This window comes from Hypomesus nipponensis, chromosome 1 (assembly GCF_054491055.1).
Source record: "Hypomesus nipponensis isolate SF chromosome 1, ASM5449105v1, whole genome shotgun sequence".
NCBI lineage: Eukaryota > Metazoa > Chordata > Actinopteri > Osmeriformes > Osmeridae > Hypomesus > Hypomesus nipponensis.
Genome location: NC_140361.1, coordinates 14,372,272 through 14,390,752, shown reverse-complemented (window position 1 = coordinate 14,390,752; position 18,481 = coordinate 14,372,272). Strand labels below are relative to the sequence as shown.

At 46.5% G+C, this 18,481-nt stretch overlaps 3 protein-coding genes across 8 annotated transcripts; all 3 read right to left on the bottom strand.

The window, feature by feature from the left end:
- Positions 1-104: 104 nt before the first annotated feature.
- stx3b (syntaxin 3b) lies at positions 105-10,966 on the bottom strand. Of its 5 annotated transcripts, none has more exons than XM_084696521.1 (11): positions 10,581-10,966; positions 6,642-6,716; positions 6,377-6,476; positions 6,104-6,178; positions 5,931-6,001; positions 5,741-5,849; positions 5,588-5,661; positions 5,358-5,492; positions 4,555-4,665; positions 853-944; positions 105-756 (listed from the first exon to the last, which is right to left on the bottom strand). In XM_084696521.1, the coding sequence occupies exons 1-10, from the start codon at positions 10,608-10,610 to the stop codon at positions 867-869; spliced, it is 858 nt and encodes a 285-aa protein (XP_084552647.1). In that variant the 5' UTR covers positions 10,611-10,966; the 3' UTR covers positions 105-756; positions 853-866. The 5 variants fall into 5 exon arrangements, with proteins under 5 accessions (XP_084552647.1, XP_084552620.1, XP_084552656.1 ...); XM_084696494.1 differs by lacking the exons at positions 105-756; positions 853-944 and adding exons at positions 1,495-2,292; positions 3,324-3,445; XM_084696501.1 differs by lacking the exons at positions 105-756; positions 853-944 and adding exons at positions 2,459-2,542; positions 3,324-3,445.
- A 1,183-nt stretch (positions 10,967-12,149) lies between these two features.
- Positions 12,150-15,353, bottom strand: ran (RAN, member RAS oncogene family). Its single transcript, XM_084696466.1, has 7 exons — positions 15,265-15,353; positions 14,226-14,289; positions 14,055-14,139; positions 13,596-13,721; positions 13,088-13,275; positions 12,820-12,990; positions 12,150-12,533 (listed from the first exon to the last, which is right to left on the bottom strand). The coding sequence occupies exons 2-7, from the start codon at positions 14,259-14,261 to the stop codon at positions 12,489-12,491; spliced, it is 651 nt and encodes a 216-aa protein (XP_084552592.1). The 5' UTR covers positions 14,262-14,289; positions 15,265-15,353; the 3' UTR covers positions 12,150-12,488.
- Positions 15,354-15,619: 266 nt separating this feature from the next.
- Positions 15,620-17,351, bottom strand: ndufs8b (NADH:ubiquinone oxidoreductase core subunit S8b). Of its 2 annotated transcripts, XM_084696452.1 has the most exons (6): positions 17,300-17,351; positions 17,066-17,131; positions 16,831-16,920; positions 16,571-16,743; positions 16,341-16,469; positions 15,620-16,038 (listed from the first exon to the last, which is right to left on the bottom strand). In XM_084696452.1, the coding sequence occupies exons 1-6, from the start codon at positions 17,340-17,342 to the stop codon at positions 15,907-15,909; spliced, it is 633 nt and encodes a 210-aa protein (XP_084552578.1). In that variant the 5' UTR covers positions 17,343-17,351; the 3' UTR covers positions 15,620-15,906. The 2 variants fall into 2 exon arrangements, with proteins under 2 accessions (XP_084552578.1, XP_084552570.1); XM_084696444.1 differs by having other exon boundaries at positions 16,571-16,920.
- Positions 17,352-18,481: the final 1,130 nt, after the last annotated feature.

The window sequence follows — 18,481 nt, the reverse complement described above, 5'->3', positions numbered from 1 at the left end:
AGCAACTGGTCAACTTTCCATCACTTGACAAATAATAGTAATAAATTCAGTGGTTTGGGTTGAAAATAGACACAATCCCAAACAGAAGAACAACACACCATTAATGCCACACACACGCAATATTTTATTATGTAACAAGCTTTACTTGGCTGACACAATCACACTGAATGACTGACGCTGTTACTTGAAAGACCATCAGCCCTTCCAGCATCAGCGCTTCCAGCAACACAGTACACACTGACAGCATACATATTAACATCGCGTGACAAGCACATACAACCATTGCCTCCGTGAAGAAGAAAAAAACTAACGACCATAAAGAACAGCTAGTAGTACTATAATATAATCGACCACAATTTTGGTCAAACATAACACACATTTTGTACGCATTTACTTCACTCATCAAGTATTGGTATAATATAAATTAGTTTTTGTAATTATCCACCAGGTGGTGGCATTCTCTCAAACCATGGGACAATTTTATAACAATAGTCCAAATTAGGATCCTTAGACTGGATATCCAAATCCGTGTCAATAGGATCATTGGGAGGGCTAGATTAAAATACATTAAACAACTATGACAAGTTTTGCTACACTTCATACAAAGGATGGGCAGGTGTGAAGAGGAGGGAAAGAGGAGAAATGAATGGCCCACATCTTTTTTAATGTATTATTATTCTTTTTAGATATTAACAGTTAGGAAAGAAGAGGTACAATTCAGTCATAAACCATTGGACCAATGTAAAACAATTCATCCTGGAACAAAGGAGAGAAACAAATACATAAATCAGACTTTAGTCACGTGAGGTGTAATCTGATTGTACTGAAATCGGTTTGAAACTCTTCTTTTACCTGCTTTTAATCCCCTATGAGAAAAAGCTGTACAGGTAGGAAAACCCGACGATTCCGATAATGGAACAGCACAGCATGATCATCATCTTCTTCTGCAGCGTGGAAGTGTGAGACCAGGAAGTGAGGTGTGACAACCAGAGAAAGGCGACGACAAAGAGAAGCGTGTGAGGAGTCGAGTAAATATGCAAGGACCAGAGAGATATGCATCTGGACTGATGGCCCAGATAGGAATGTAATCAGAATACCTATACCACATGTTCAGCTTTCACCTGCCTACAATTACCATTTCAAATTCAAAGACATCTGTCACAGCCATACAATCTCTAGAAAACAAATTCAAAAACGAGCACACATAAGCTTATCCATTTCCTGGAACTCCTTGAGGGACGGAAGAGTGGGGTCAAAGGAAAATCCAAGGAGAAACAGGAGAAGGGAAAATGTGTGTGTATATATTTATGTGTGTGTAAAATACTGAGGAAGGTGTGTACAGTCTTACCTGTTCTTGGCACACAGGGACTAAACTAGGTGCAGCTGTCTCTCCATCTCACACTGCTCGCTCTCTCTCTCTCTCTCTCTCTCACACACACACACACACACACACACACACCATGACCGCATGCAGATAAAACACTGACCACATAATAAAAAAACAAGAAACCTTTTAATTCCGTATTTAAACCTTTGGCACCATAACACTATGGTTCACTCTGAATGGGCTAATCACTTCCTGTTTCAATTCAAGCCTCACCATTGGACACACTGTCCATAAGACAACATTGAGGAGGGACAGGGTGTATAGGGGAGGGGGCAGAGCTGAATCTGAAAGACTCAAAACTCCAGACAGCTTTCTTAACCACTCAGGCCAAAAGGCTGTGTGTGTGCTTTACTGAGTCAAGAACACACTACAGAACCAACAGTTAATTCTCTGGCAGTTAATTAGGGATCAGGTTCCTCAACAAGATAGAATCCTGCTGGGTCTCCTCTCTAACACAAACAAAACACCAATCCCTTATGGGTTATATAATACAGTAGAGGGCGGAACACAGATTTGCCTTAGTGGGGAGGAGGGATGGGGGGGGGGGGTGATTCACACAACACAAGTTTGGAGTGTCCTTCCAGTCATTCAGTGAGCGGACAGTAGATCAAGAGGAAATTAAATAGTTTTATATATTACAGAATAATAAATTTCTTTCATAACAAATAGAATAACGATTTAACAACATGATGTACTGTACATTCGGATGTGTAAAATGCTACAAGATTTCCACTAATAAAAATTCCCTTGTTCTCCGTAGTAAGTACTTTGACCGTTGCCAGGTCTCTCCCTCTAGTCCCGCCTCTCGTCCAGCTGAGACACTGACACCCCGAGGACACCGGCCTGCTCTAACCAGTAACCCACGCTGAACCATTCCTTATTGGTCAGAGGGAGAGGTGGTGTGTCTGTGGACAAGAGGAGTGATTGGCTGTGAGTCCATGTCCCCTGATTCTGGACATGATGGCTGGAGGTCGGAGGTCGGAGAGAGGGACTGGAGTGATGACGGCGATGATGATGACGGTGATGATGAAGGTAGGTAGGTGGTGGGTGGGGGGGGGGGGGGGGGGCGGGGCTCCTCTATAATGTCGTTCCTAGGATGATGGCGAGGAGGAGGACAGCAAGCACGGCACAGACCACAGCCAAAATGATCTTCTTCTACAAGGGGAGAGAAAAGGGACCCCAGTGATTGACGGGCATCAGTGGACCAATGGGGTCAACAGACAGGCGCTGACTAAACTGGAGGTTATCGGCATGATGGGCGGGGCCATCATCTGTCAATCACAGAGGACTCTGATCCCAAGGAAGGTCTTTGTTTCTGGGTTTACAAAGTTATTGGAAGGCATTCGTTAATGACTGACGGCAGATGAGAATCCGCCCATCATAATACAGTGACTTGCGTGCATAGTTAGGCTGTTTGTTGAAAGTGCAATTAATACAGAACCCAGTTGTGCAATATTTACAAGGCCAAAGCCAGCAGTCACTAGAAAACAAAGTGCCCTTCTTTCCCCTCATCATCACGCTAAAAGCCCACAGGGACATGACAGCAGCGAGCGCACACACACACTCACACACTCACACACCTTTCACACATGCGCATGAGCACCAAGTGAGCAAACACAACAGAACCCTGACACCAACCCTACCAGCCGAGAGCAGCGGTTAACTCCAAAGTCACCGCAGTTGAAACACCCCGCAGAGAGACAGAAAACAAACACAGGCAAACACTTTAAGTCCACACAAACACACCCCGTGAGAGCCACGGGGGAGGGGCGGGGAAGGAGTGCACGCGGAGAGACACGCGGACGTGCGCGCCAACCACACCGGCGCGCCGCGGGCGCAGAGAAGCACAAAGCCCCGGTGGGCGGAGCCGAAGCTGGAGGTCGTCTCCCCCTTGCCAAGCCCAGCGCCAGGATGGCGTCACACCACGGATACTCACCCTCACAGCACCCTGCCGTTACTCACAGCCAGCTGGGCTCACTTCAAGCCCACGGACAAGCCTATGATCAGGGCCAGCACGGCCAGCAGAACCACCACGATTACCGCTATGATCATCTGTTTCTGTTGGGGGGGGGACAACAACGACATCTCGGCTGTGACGTCGTTCACTGAGAGGGGCGAGGGATTACAAAGAGAGCCGTCTTGACCCCGTTTGAGGTTGTTCGTTTGCCGAAACAACACATCGTCAAACCCTCTTGTGAACAAAAGGACCAATTTCCATAGCGACCACGTGTAGAGAAGTAGTTGTGTCCACTTCCTAAAAGATTGTTCCACCGCACGGTGACGCTCCACATACACACGCAATATATACATTTACTTTGTTTGTTTTTTTACAGTTGTCAAATATGCTCAAGAAAACCAAGTAACGAACCAAGTTATGGCAGAATGTGCAATACCAACCGCAGACATTAGAAAAATACAGTGCCATTATAAATACAGTAGCAAGAAAGATGCTAAAATAGACAATTAAACGTAAAGGAGAGAGAGAGAGAGAAATGCTCAAGTGCTTTGTATGGCCTGTATGTTAAGTGGCGGACATGTGTGTGTGTTGGGTTGGTTAGGAAAGTTGGGTGGGCGGAGACAGGTCAAAGGAGCAGGGACAGGAGAGGACGTTGGGGTGGGGTTGGGGGTTGGGGGTTGAGGTTGGGGCGGTCCTCCAGGTCTTGGCTGCCCTCCCTCCTCTCCCCGTCACTCACACGACGAGCCTCCTGCTGGAACTTGGCCGCCTTCTTAGTGTCAGCCACCGCCCGCTCCACGAAGCCCACCGATTGGTCCATGTTGCTCTCAATCCTGTCAATCATTCCGCCCTGATGGGGGAGGGGGGGGGGGGGGCGGGGAGGGCGTCGGAGGGAGGAGCGCGGAGGAAGAGGTGGAAAAAAGAAGAAAGCCGGGCAGAAGAGAAAAGAGAAGCAGAACGCACACAGGCACAGTGTGTGTTACAGCGGCGTGTGTGTGCGTGTGCCTGGTCAGCAGTGTGGACTGTCTGCAACAGTCCGTTTTGTGAAAGAGAGCGTGTGAAACGTTACAGTAGCGTCGCTACGTGGGACATGTCCCATACGGAGGCTTGGCTCACCGCTGTGGAGGGACAGCAGTCAAGGACAGAAGTCATGCTGGAGTAGGGTTAGCGACAGAGGCTAGGACGCTAGGAGGCCCAGGAGGGATCACAGTACCTTGCGTGCCTTGCTTTGGTACTTGATGGCTTTTTTGGTCTCAGACTTGGCCACTGCTATGTGGTCCACGGATTTAGATACCTGGATCTCTATGTTGTTTACTATTTCACCCTGAAAAACACACACACACAAACACACAAAGATCATGTAAAGGCATAGCAAAGAGCTCTTTCCAACAAATGCGCCTCCAACGACAGGACATGCACGGAATGAATCCGGAGAGCGAAAGTGCTTACCTCGCACAGGACACTCCCTCAGAAAGCATAGGACAACCAACAAGGTGCATGAGGTTACCGACAACAGCTGGCGTCACATTGTGTACATTGTGTGTTTTGTTCCATTCGGAAGCATTTAACAAACATTGACCCGCGGATCGGAAGGACTAGACCGTGCGACCGCAGGGGCGGACGGCGCTAGTCGTGAATGAGGGACGATGAGGAGGTTTAGATGGACAGACAGACTCATGAAGAGAGAGGAGAACAAAGAGAAGCGGACGACAGAACGAGGGTGAGGGTGAGAGGGAACTGGACGGGAGAAGGGTGGAAGAAGAGGGAGGGAGGGAGGGAGGGAGGGAGGGAGGTAGGGAGGGAGGGAGGGAGGGAGGGAGGGAGGGAGGGAGGGAGGGAGGGAGGGAGGGAGGGAGGGAGGGAGGGAGGGAGGGAGGGAGGGAGGGAGGGAGGGAGGGAGGGAGGGAGGGACCGGAAGAAAGTTACACACAGTCGGGTTCAAGCGGCGGTTCGTTGAAATTAAGGATGGGCTGACGGATGGACGCAGGGAGGGATGGAGGTAGGAGACGGGTGTACCTGGCTCTCCACCAGCATGGCGATGTCTATGAACATGTCGTGGAGTTCCTTAATGCTGCTCTCCAGCCGCACAATGTCTTTGTGCCGCGCCTCGATCTCATTGAGAGCCTGCTTTGAGATCCCCGAGTCCACAATCTACAGAGAGCGCAGAGGTCAGAGGGGGGGCGCACACACACACACACACCCACACACAACCACACACCCACACACACACACACACCCACACTTACCCCTGCAGTGAAGACGGCAGCATTCCCGCTCTCCAGCATCTCTTCAAGCTCGTCATCTGTTGTCGCTTTACCGGCTAGACAGGAGAGAGGAGGGTTACTTCACTTCCTGTGCGCGTGCGTACGAGTGTGCGCGCGTGTGGTCGCTTGACTCACTGATCTCCAGCTGTCTCTGGATGCGTCCTTTACTCCTCTCCCTGAAGTCCACCTGGGCCTCGTTGTACTTGGTCATCACCTCCACAAACTTCCTGGACAGCACGGCATGCTGGGAGAACGGGATAGGGAAGTGTCAGTGTGGAGCTGAGGTGAGGGGGGGGAGGGGAGGGGGGCTCTCTACGATCCTGACCTGCGATTTGCGTATGCGCGTGTCCGCCGAAACTCGCTCCTCCTCCTCGGACTCCAGATTCCTCTCGATGGCTGAGGACCAATAAACGTCCGAGCGTTAACAGAGCAATGCCACCGCTGACCAATCAGCATTCACCCGGGCCCTGAGGAGCCAGCTGTGTGGGAGGGACTCACTCTTGAGCTTATTGCGGGCGTTGTTGGCCATCTTCTTGATGTCGTTGGTGATGGCCTCCAAGTCGTCCTGTGTTTCTGAGGGTAGGGGGGAGGTGAACGAGATAAAACGCGTGATCAAAAAAAAAAACACACACTGTTATATCATATCGAATCTTATCAAAGTGGGTGGAGAGAAAAAGAACAGAGATGAGAGGGAGGGGGGGGGTAGGCAGAGAGGGAGAAGTAGAGAGATATAGAGAGAGACAGTAAAAGAGGAGCAAGAGAGATGTTTACTCTGCTCTGACGTGGGAGCTGAGAGGATGACAGAGTAGAGCTTCTTGACTTCAGCCACATTGTCGTCAATCTTGTCGATGCTGGATCGGATGTCTTCGATCTGGAGAGGGGAAGAAGGGGGAAAGGAGAGAGAGAGAAAGACGGACAGCGAGAAACAGAGAGAGGAGAGAGAGAGAGACAAAGAGAGACAGTCACCAACTCCCCCGGCCTCTCCTTCTCAGCCTCGGGAGCACACCACAAACCCACACCAGACACCCTCCCTCACCTGGGAGAAGAACTCATCCATGAAGGCTGCATTGTCCACGGCGATTTCCACATCCTCATCGTCGTTGTCGCAAGTCTAAGTACAAACAGCGGTGTTAGACAATGCACACACACACACACACACACACACACTTGCCACACGCACTCCCATATACACACATTGACATGGTTTGGGAGAAACGACAGCGTGTGCTAGCCTTGTGTTCCTCTCTCTGCACTCCGCTGACTGAGAGGTCGTTGAAGTTCCAGAACCCAGACTGAATTCACACCCTTGGTGGAGCAGGACGTTCCTGACCCTTCCAGGGTGTTCAAGTCCAGTCCAATTAACACCACGTAGTCTCATCGGCTAGACATAAGATAATCCGTCAACATTTTATTTGGTTTCAACCTAGCAACGGTCTTCTCATGATGTATGATTCCGATTTGGTTTTACCTCGTGCTATTCATTGTCGCGCACAACGAGGAGGGATTGATAAGTTGACGCATGCCAGTGACGGTCCTCCTGGTTTCGATATTGTTTTCCCGAACACTGCCGTCCTCAAAACTGGTTTTGTTATTCACCTCCAAAAGGAAAGGCTCGGAGTAGTCTCTCTAAATGAGGCCTGAGGTTTCTGCAGCTCTTCCTTTGTGTACTGTTAGTCTACACCACACAGATGAGTTGGATCCAGCCCAAAATAAAGTGGGAGTTCTTCCACTTGATCTAGTTTTGTTTATGTGTATATACTGAATAAAATACACCTCTCTCTCTTTCTCCATCTCTCTCCCTGCCTGCCTGCCCCCCCCCCCCCCTTTCCCCCTCTGTCCACAGAGTTATCACGCGACTGGCTGTGGTTGTCAGCTTTAGCACATCCTCCCAGCTCTGCTGTTGCATGGCATGGCGCCCTTCATGTCATATAGCCACCGTGTGACCAAGACACCAAAGTCTCAATGCTTTATTCTCCTACTCTAACCCTACACATTCCCCTAGTTTAACCCTACACATTCCCCTAGTCTAACCCTATACATTCTCCTAGTCTAACCCTACACATTCTCCTAGTCCAACACTACACATTCTCCTAGTCTAACCCTACACATTCTCCTAGTCTAACCCTACACATTCTCCTAGTTCAACACTACACATTCTCCTAGTCTAACCCTACACATTCTCCTAGTCTAACCCAACACATTCTCCTAGTCTAACCCTACACATTCTCCTAGTCTAACCCTACACATTCTCCTAGTCTAACCCAACACATTCTCCTAGTCTAACCCTACACATTCTCCTAGTCTAACCCTACACATTCTCCTAGTCTAACCCAACACATTCTCCTAGTCTAACCCTACACATTCTCCTAGTCTAACCCAACACATTCTCCTAGTCTAACCCTACACATTCTCCTAGTCTAACCCTACACATTCTCCTAGTCTAACCCTACACATTCTCCTAGTCTAACCCTACACATTCTCCAAGTTAAACCAGCAGACAACTCCAAACATGGAAACATCAATACTTCTGTACCTCTCGTTCCATTCTATTCCCATGACCTCAATGCATAGTTGCTCAATTAACACAAACACACGTTCTCAATGCCCACCAAGTCACCTGCAGGTCAGCTGATTGTCCTGCGAGCTAACAAAGTATAGCATGCAGACAGCGTCCTGCAATGAAGTACTTTTACTCTGTGCCTAACAAACTGAATGAACCCATTTGTGGTTGATACCCTACCAGGCCAGATAGCATACCGACCACCATGTCCAGAACTGGGTGTTTTAGACTTCCTTCAACCCGTCCCAGACTGTGCTCCAGTTAAACAGCTTTGTCAACCCTTGTGTAAATTGAATAGCTATGTATGCAATGTGTTTCCTGTTCAAATACATGGAGACACAAAACAGCATGACTCCAAATTCCTGATACAATGCTGATACATGACCCCCCCCCCCCCCAACACCACCTTCCACCCCCGACAAACACACACACGCGCACGCTGCAGTCAGAAGATAAGTGGTTTCCTTCCTGTGTTCATAGACGCTCTCATTCAGCGCAAGCGAGAGAAACGGGACTAAACGTGTTACAGGCCAGCAGCAGAAGAAGGGGGGACTCATGCCATCTTGAATTGGGTGTGTGCGTGCAGACGTGTGCTTGTCAGTTTGACACCAGACCACGTGGACGCGAGAGGAGCATTCTGAGTCACCATTCTATCCGTCGTATGGGAAACTTCCCAGCCCATTTCTGCTTCATTCTGTGACCTCAACGACGTACCACATGGTTTCATAATTAAGACTTAACGATCAAACACCTCCTGTTTACATGCCGGGTTGCATTTTACTCATTAGAGCACTCATTGAACACAGGCATGTTTATTAAACATGTATCCTTTATCACAACATGCTTAACTGTGAGGCAATCCAGGCTATAGGAGTTTAATAATAAAGATGATTTATGGACTCCCCCCATACCACCCCCCCCCCCCATCCCACCCACCCTCACACACACAATGCCTTCCTGTATTTAACCCCTAGGTCATGCCTTCCTGTGTTTTCATATACTTGGTGTCCTATCTTTGCTGAGATTATCGACGATGGATGGACAGACAGGCAGACAGACAGACAGGCAGACAGGCAGACAGGCAGACAGGCAGACAGACAGGCAGACAGACAGACAGACAGACAGACAGACAGACAGGCAGACAGACAGGAGACACACGGCCCAGTCAGTATGGGTGTTCCACAGAAACAGACAGAGAGACAGGAGCGCTGGAACACAGGGTTAAACACAGAGGGGGGGGAGGGGGACACAGCACACATGAAGGAAACTAGTTTTGAGATTAATAATGGAGGGAGGATTATCTTCAATAAACGTGTTCATGTCACACTTTTGCATTTATTAAAGTGTATAGGGTGGCTGGACAGTAATGGTGGGAGGCCTTGACTGGACAGGGGAGAAACTGTGGAGGTCAAAATGATGGAGGCTGAAACTCTCAATGGGTTTCTGGAACGGAAAACTGACTGGGAAACAAGATTTTAAGTGTAGGCACAAAGTCCCAATAAACGCTACTCGATGTACTTCCTTCTCGAGTCCATCCAGTGTCAGGTGACCTGATCACACACAGTAGCTAGCAACCATACAGCCGCACCACAAAGTTAAACATAAATGGAAAACACGAGGTATTTGGTAGGCCTATACTGCCTCAAGAAATGTTTCTGACAAAGGGTCAACTAAACTACATTTTGAGGCTAGTCAACTGAATTTTTGAACGCACTTACTTCACTGAGGAAAGTCGACTGTCGTTGTATAGGTAGTTTGAACACAACAGCCCATGGCAAATATTTGACCAACAGTTAGAGGTGGCTATGGCAACATATCCAAATCCCGACAAGGGTTCAGTCTGCCTCACCCAAAATGACATGGTATTCTTTACTTAATACTTCCTGGATCATTTAATCAATTGATAATTACTATACGACCAAATGTCTGTTTTGGATGAAAACTAATTGGAACACAATGGCACTCTGGCTTTCTACAGGCAACCATATGCAGGGCCAAGCGTAACATTCATCAGTGTCTTGAGTGACAACTGAGATCCTCAACTTGATCGTTCAAACCCAAGAGGCCATCAATGTTTCCAAACCATAACAATGTGCCAAGAGAATCATAAAACGTGGTAATGAAACGGTGGCAACCTATAGCTTTCTTAACAGTAATATTATAGGCCTATCTCCAATTGTTGTTTTGCATGAGGTCAGTGGGTTATGAGTCATCATATCAAATAGCCTCCCATCAATGCAACATTGTTTCAATCACCGTTCATGTGGTCAGTCGTAATGAATGGAAAAGCGTTTCCGTTACAGCCTATGTTACCGTGGACCCTGGCGTATAGCCTATAGGTAGGCTACATCTGTCTGGTTCATGATTATTAGAAATGTATTTTGCAGTTAGAAAACATTTCGTGACCCTACTTACCGCTTTGAGTTGCTCCAATCGGTCCTTCATTTTCCCGACAATTTACCGCGTATAACAATTACTATTTATAAGAAAATATATAATTCTAAGGGATACAAGCGTAGGCTACAGTCTTAAAATTCAGGATTCCTCAGCCAGCTGGACTGCAAGCTGCTGGATTGAATACAACCGCCAGTGAGTTGACAAGCAACTCTTCCAAAAGTTTTGGCAAGGGTTTTCCTTTAAAAGATGACTTTTTGAAGTAAAAAATGATTATTTTCCGTCGTTTTTCTTTACAATATGGCTGCTGAGGTTAAAGCCCGTTGGTTTTTCGCCAAATCTCCTCGCTCTGGGGATTAAAACAACAGTTGTGTACAGCCCTCATAATCTCTCTCTCTCCGGTCCAGTTATCATACTAAAACGCACTTTCTTTCTCACGCATGCGTATGAGAACCACTGTGACCACTTGCTTCATTTGACCACGCCTTGTCCCGTAAACACCGTGGGCTACCTGCGTGAATGTTCCCTGATATCCACCTGTGGAACTTGTGTTGACCTACATATTCAAGATACAGGGAGACGCATTCTCATGCATCGGTGACACATTTCGTGTCATTGGTTAGTTGTTATTGCAAGGCGTACCTTGAGAAAACGGTCGCATCCTTGGTTATTAAAAAATGCTGCCCCACCCACATTAAAAACAAACTTAAGCCCTTGAATTATTGTATTGGCTCTTCTTTCTATTGAAAGACAATGCCTAACCTGTCCGTGTAGCTATAGGCTATACGCAATTTTTGGGGGCAAATAAACAATATATGATTTATCTTTATGGCCTATCCTACACAACCTTTAGTTAGCAACCTGACATTCATTAACACCCCCCTTCCCAGATCCCCTTCCCTCTCACACTCAATCACGCCAGCAGATCAGCTGTCATCTCTCGCTCTCCCTTAAGCCGATAAGGAAACGGTTTATTACAGTCCTGCTCGTGACTGTTGTTGAATGTCACTGCAGCCAGAGTACGGAAACTAACTGCTTCATATGCTGAACAAAACTATGTCGCCGTGAATTGAGCCATTGGCATTTTGATATCAAGTACATTCTTAATGATGTGTTCCTCATTGATTAATTTTAGCGAAACTGGTCATTGACAATAAGAGCTGGGGATCCCATCTGCTCACAGTGTAGCTCAACTATACTGACACCTCGTGGCGACAACTGGAGATGAGAAGGGACCAAATGGGCGTGTCTGTAAATGTCATACACTACGCTCCATTTTTATTCTCCACAAGATGGACGGGCAATAAGGTAGCTTTGGGGGAGAATACAAAAGGTTGGTCCACAAATTGTTTTAATGACGAACATGTCGCACTCCCATCTAGCAGATCTGTCATTTTCAGTCTTTGCCACCGTCAGGACACATTGATTTACTGTAATTTCAGGCATTTAAATACTTAATTTACACAGCTAACCAGCTTATCATGAAACTACATGGTTTACCTTTAAAAAAAAGAAAAGAGCCATGTCAGACTGCGAGAGCATTTGTCTTATTTTAATGCTCAACAGTCAATGAAAGCTGAGACAGTAACATATATTCAGAATGTTTTTATTCAAAGTTTATTCCCCGTAGTGCTTCTGGTTGGCCTTACATCAGCATGTGTGAGCTGGGTAAGAGCAGTGAATGGTGCTCAATGATGGGTAGCACATTGCCATGCCAACACTAGGGTGGGTGTGTCATACAGTGAAATTAGAGAAACACACAACTTCACCAAGTTTGTCTTTTCATTTTTTTTTAAAACACAAACGAAACGAGAAAAAAAAATGTTCAAAAATAAAAATAAATCTGCAACGGGATTTTACAGTAAGGGGGCCAAACTCCAACAACTTCTGGTCACTGCGGGGGAGGGAGGGGGGGTTATAGTTAACAGGTTAAAGGTCATCGTCTTCATCTGGGAGAGCTGTTTCTGATGCCACCTGGGGGAGAAGAGGAGGAACGGTTAGTTTGTCACCACCCATAATTACGAGTGACTCCACTAAAATTCCCAAAGTACATGAAGGGGTTTCATTCTGAAATCAAAAGCAGCAGGTCGCTACTTGCAGAAGAACTCTTCCTCATGACTACCCCCTGGACAAAAGCACCTGCTCCGTTTGAACCAATTGTAGCCATCGCGTTTTGTTTCCGTCACCCATTGCAAATATATGACTTGGGCCACAAGGGGCTGGAAGTCTGGAAGCAGGGCAGCGGTGCGGCCATACTCACTTTGAGGTCGAGCTCGTACTGCGCGGCGAGGGAGGGGTCCATCTGGATCTCTGGGGGAGCGAGGGCTGGCATCTCCACAAACTCCAGGTTGGGGTCGCCAATCAGCTTCCTCGCTAGCCAGAGGAAGGGCTTCTCAAAGTTGTAATTACTTTTGGCGGAGATGTCGTAGTACTGGAGGGCGAGAGGCAAGAGAGACGCGGGGTCAAAACGCTGCGACGTCGTTCATCGTGGCTACGGCTGAGAACACGCGAGGGAGAACGTGTCATACCTGAAGGTTCTTCTTGCGGTGAAACACGATGCTCTTGGCTTTGACTTTCCTGTCTTTGATGTCTACCTTGTTGCCACAGAGGACTATGGGAATGTTCTCACACACGCGCACCAGATCGCGATGCCAGTTGGGGACGTTCTTGTAGGTGACTCGAGACGTGACGTCGAACATAATGATTGCACACTGGGCTGGAGAAGACAGGAGAGAGGATAACGTACGTGTGAAGGGGGGTGGGAGGGGAATGACAACAAGCTGTCCTGAGATGAGTCAGTCCTTGAAAAGCCTGGAAGCTGGCTCGAGAGGGCTTTGTTAGGACTTCATTTAAACAGCTTCAGGGCAAGAAGAAACCTGCTGCTCAAAAGATAAGAAACTCGGCCCCTTAAGTGGGCACAGGAATACGGTCTGGCTAAACTGACATTAAAAGACAAACACTAGACAGATTATATTTAAATGACCCCCGTGGGAGCTTGGCTCAACACCGAAGTCGAGGATTCTGCTAGCGGCCTACCTTGGATGTAGTAGCCATCGCGGAGACCACCAAACTTCTCCTGACCAGCTGTGTCCCACACGTTGTACTTGATGGGCCCTCTGTTGGTGTGGAAGACCAGCGGGTGAACTTCTACTCCCAGAGTGGCTGGACAGGGGGGGGAGACGACAAGTTTAAACACACAAAGCAACTCGATGCAGCGTTCTGCAGTTCCAGAATGCTGGCTGTGTTCCATTGAAGGAAAATTCTGGGCCATTTTGGGTCCCGGCCATGACTCACATTCCTTACAGATACCTGGGGGTGGGTGCACTAGGGTGGATGCACCTGCATAGCACTTCTTCAATCTGACATGACTAAGCATTTTACAACTTGATACTGGCCTCTGGGTAGTTGCTGTAGTCACATATATATTCTGCTATCAACTGCTGAAATTACTCATATGAAACAAAATTCAGTCAATTTACATTGTTAGAGACTCACCAACATATTTCTTCTCGAACTCGCCCGTTAAGTGTCTCTTCACGAAAGTTGTCTTTCCCGTTCCTCCATCTCCCACCAATACAAGCTGTGAGAGGGATATTTAAAGGTCGATATAGGTTCATCTGCTACTCACCGACATGCAATCTAATTTAGCAATGTTTGGGAACCTACCTTAAATTGGACCGATGGTTCGACGACTTCTGCCATTGTTGTTCTGTCGTGGTCTCGTGTTCTCCTGGAACACATGAAATAATTATTAGTGTCACTTCACTAACGTTACGCTTCGATTACCTGGTAGTACATTACGTTCTACCAGACAAATTAGGAGCAAAACTAGCTGTTGGGAAAAATAGCAAGTCTGCAAAACAAACGCACGTTCGGCAGTGTCGAGCTGCACGCTCTCGTGAGGGCTAGCAACATTGCTAACACTGCTGCTAGCCAAATTGTTTTTTTTGGGCGGTATAAGCACATTACGCCATCTCTATTGTACAAAGCATCCATATTTTAGTGCTTGAATTTCTCTCATACCGGAATAGACGCAGATTATACTAATAGTTAGTTTTCATAATCTTAGTATTTTATAACAATTAGAAGGGTTGGGTTTACGTAACCAGTCGCTAGCTAACGTGGCTGGCTGGCATTGATAAATGCAGCTAGCTTAGCTCTAGTTAGCTAGTTTGGTAGTGCGCCATACAGCGCGCTGCCGCACTTTTCTAGTTTCGACTGGAACAATGCACAACACGCAAAACTCTGTTCCATGGTTAGCCAGTTGAAATATATTGATTAGTTCATGAATTATGTAAGCAGAGAGTTCTACGTTTAATAGATGACAACCAGAAACTAACAGTGATGATTAACTACTGTAATTTGATTCGCTGTAAATAAATACAAACTCAGAACAACAATATTAAAATACCTGGATCATAGCCTTCCTTGCTAATTCGCTAGCTTGCTAACCTGTTAGCCATAGCACGGCATGGAAGCCATTCTTATCACAAAGCTAGCTAAATGGCTAAAATACCATGTTAGCATGAGATAACAGACAAAAACTGAGCCAATAACGCCATTTGGCAGCACAATCATCATTCTTAAATATGTAAAAATACACACACCGCGTACCTAAATGTATGTAGTGTGGTAAAAAGATGATTATAATGACTGTAAATTGAATTCAGATTTGCACGACATCAGGGAAAATGCAGAGACTCACCCGGCGCTGAAGCGAAGAGGGAAAGAGTAAATGGCTGCGTTCGCGGGAGATTCAGCGTGGGATATGAGTCAGTTTCCGCCCATGTCATGTGATCACCTCAAGCGGTAAAACGCATGTGTGCAACAATTTAACGGCAAAAAGGAGATTTATTATATTTTTTAAGCATAAACTCCTCGGTTGTTGTATGATACTAAATGTAAATAATTGAGTGCCCTGTGCCTGCCTTAATTCTCAATCAGCCTACTGATTCTTATTTTATAATGACAATTTCAGGAAACTTCAAATGAGACATTAGACACTAGATAACTGTTCTTCATATTTCAAGAGACTTGACATGTATTCAGATTAGGCCTACTCTTTATTATTTCTTACTTCAGGAGTTACCAAAATACATCACTTGGACACAGCATTCATTCCCTCAGATTCAATCCACACCTTTTCAACATCAATTAATACTGCATATGTGTGTGCTTGTAGGCTACATTTGTGCGTGTTTGTATAGGCCCTACATGCCCGTGCATACTGGCTCTATTGGTCTGCTGTTGGGTTAATATTATAATTCTCTTAACAGTAGCTATTTCTGAGATACTAAAGAGCCAAATCATTTTCCAGTATGACACATATATGGGTATGTTCCTGTGTCTATCTGTAAAGGTAGTCTGACTGGATGTTGGCAGCAATCTCTGCCTCCCATCGGTCTCCATTGTTGAGAAGCTTCTCCTTGTTGTACAGCAGCTCCTCATGGGTCTCAGTGGAGAACTCAAAGTTTGGTCCCTAAGGAAGAAGAAAGGAAGAATGTGACAAATGTTCAGGAACATTGCAAGAACTTTATTATTTAAAAAAACGTTGTTCACGTAGCACCATGGTCCTGCAGGAATGTTGTCGCGTTTCATTGTGTACAACCGTATATGATTGAAATGACACTAAAAACCATATGACTTGCCTTGAAAACACAGTTCTTCCCTCACCCAGACCAATGCTTTTCACATGACACCATCTGGCACTAAATCAACCCCCAGACCTACAAGTATAGGAAGTCTCTTTATTGGAACTGTATGTGCCACAAACTTCCACACCTCCACAATGGCATCGACAGGACAGGCCTCCTGGCAGAAGCCGCAGTAGATGCACTTGGTCATGTCGATGTCGTAGCGGGTGGTCCTGCGACTACCATCAGCACGCGTCTCTGCCTCGATGGTGATAGCCTGGCGCAAACACAGGGGGCAGCAGAGAGCACAGTAGCAACACTGCATATCACCTATGTATGTTGGAAATGTGGTGCAAGGTGTGTGTGTGTTTTGTGTACCTGTGCAGGGCAGATGGCCTCACACAACTTGCAGGCAATGCAGCGTTCCTCTCCGCTAGGGTAACGGCGCAAGGCGTGCTCGCCACGGAAACGTGGAGACAGGGGACCCTTCTCAAACGGATAGTTGATGGTGGCAGGCTCACGGAACAGGTAGCTCATAGTCATTCCCAAACCTGGAGGAGTGTGAGAAATCTGGTGTGTGCGTGTACCCTTATTTGTGTGTGTGTGTGTGTGTGTGTGTGTGTGTGTGTGTATTTTACCTCTGAAGAGCTCAGTCCACAGGAGTGTCTGTGCAGCTCTGTCTGTGATGGACTTCATATCTGTGGGCTGTTCTTGATTGTTGACATACTCTAGTTAGACAAAAGGAGATTGTCTCATGCATTTTCCTTAAACATGGCACACATGCCAGTTGACCTGCTTGTCACATGCAGTCATTTGAAAATAAGAGAATGACCGGTTGGGAATAGAAACACTCTTCATTTGTATTTCACTCACTGTAAGCTTCTCTCTGCACACTGAGGCTGAAGTGACGGACTAACCCAGGACTGACTCCAAATGTGCCTGGCCAGGACACAGAGCAAAGATGTTGAAGCCAATTCCCCCATTTTGGCTGCTCCATGAGCATGGGAGACTAGGTTAGACTACTCACTCCACAACCACACCACAGAAGGTCTCAGTGGGCCCGAGATCTGTAAGTGGCAGGAAAAAGTTGGCCTTATGACAACTTACCTGGCCTAGGTGAGAAATACAGCACACGCAAGGAAGAAGACATCACAGCAAAACAAGCTAGTAAGAGAGAGAGAGAGAAAGAAAGGGAGAGAGAGAGAGAGAGAGAGGCAGAGGGAGAGACGATTTTAGGAGTAGAATGAATGGCTTGGCTTACAAATAATTAATTACTACCCAACTAAAGAAACTTTAATTCAACAGAAAACAGCTCTCATTTTCTTCACTCTCCTGACATCTTAACTTGGCAGTTCCCAAACAACAGACAGCCTGTCAGAATGCTGCCAGCTTGTGAGGTACTCCACATACTGCCAGCTGATTGCCCTGCATCTAGGCTACAGTACCAGCTTGCTTTTAATCTTGACGGCCCAAATCCGCAGAGACACGTCATCTGACCCTACAAATAAAGCCGTCAGGAAAATACGTTCCGCTCGGGACATTCCCAAAAAGCAGTAGTAAAAATAGCTCACATAAAATGGCATTCATTAACCTGATTGAATAATGAAATGCGCATTCTATATCCTCATGCTAGGATAATCTAAGTTTAATGACCCTTGAGAACTATCTCAGGAACTAAACACATGAAACTGCAAAACGAAATAAAACTGTCTGTGATGGTGGACATGTGAGCCCAGATCAGAAATATATAAACTTCCATATCCGTGAAGCGCATTTATCGATGCGGTTCAGCGGGTATGTTTCTGATAAACAAACACAGTTACCTTCCAATCAAGTAATCTACTTAGTTTGGACTACACTAATAATCCATATGCGTTATGTGTAAATGTCGTCAAACAGATTGAGTTTATCACAAAGTATTAGCCTACCAGAATCAGCTGAAGGTGTAAGCCTTACCTTGTGTAGCCAGCTGAGTATCACCTTGTGCGTAGCTTCAGTTGAAAGCCACTAGGGGCAGTATTGGGCTTAAATCAGTGATGGCTGGTGAACTTCTAGAGAACCGCTCACAGTGGAAGTAAGGACGGCTGGACAGAGACAAGTGACTAAATGTGAATGTGAAAAATGTGGCATAAAGTACTTTTATCTACATAGTTTTACTTCACAATTCCCAGTTTTGGTGAGACTGCTCATTGTTCTTGATAATAGAATACCATATTATATATTCCAGCATTCACAAAAGCTATTTGTTGTGGTTATTACCATAGTATCACATATAGCAAATACACCATA

Coding starts and splice junctions, on each gene's coding strand:
- stx3b (XM_084696494.1), bottom strand. CDS start 10,610: ATGAAGGACCGATTGGAGCAACTCAAAGCG. Junction 6,717..10,580: donor GATTGGAGCAACTCAAAGCG/GTAAGTAGGGTC, acceptor GTTTGTACTTAG/ACTTGCGACAACGACGATGA. Junction 5,662..5,740: donor CCAGAGACAGCTGGAGATCA/GTGAGTCAAGCG, acceptor TCTCCTGTCTAG/CCGGTAAAGCGACAACAGAT.
- ran (XM_084696466.1), bottom strand. CDS start 14,261: ATGGCAGAAGTCGTCGAACCATCGGTCCAATTTAAG. Junction 13,722..14,054: donor GTTCGAGAAGAAATATGTTG/GTGAGTCTCTAA, acceptor CCCCCTGTCCAG/CCACTCTGGGAGTAGAAGTT. Junction 12,991..13,087: donor ACCGCAAGAAGAACCTTCAG/GTATGACACGTT, acceptor CTCGCCCTCCAG/TACTACGACATCTCCGCCAA.
- ndufs8b (XM_084696444.1), bottom strand. CDS start 17,342: ATGTCTTCTTCCTTGCGTGTGCTGTATTTCTCACCTAGGCCAG. Junction 17,132..17,299: donor GTATTTCTCACCTAGGCCAG/GTAAGTTGTCAT, acceptor TGTCCTGGCCAG/GCACATTTGGAGTCAGTCCT. Junction 16,921..17,065: donor TGTGCAGAGAGAAGCTTACA/GTGAGTGAAATA, acceptor TTGTCTAACTAG/AGTATGTCAACAATCAAGAA.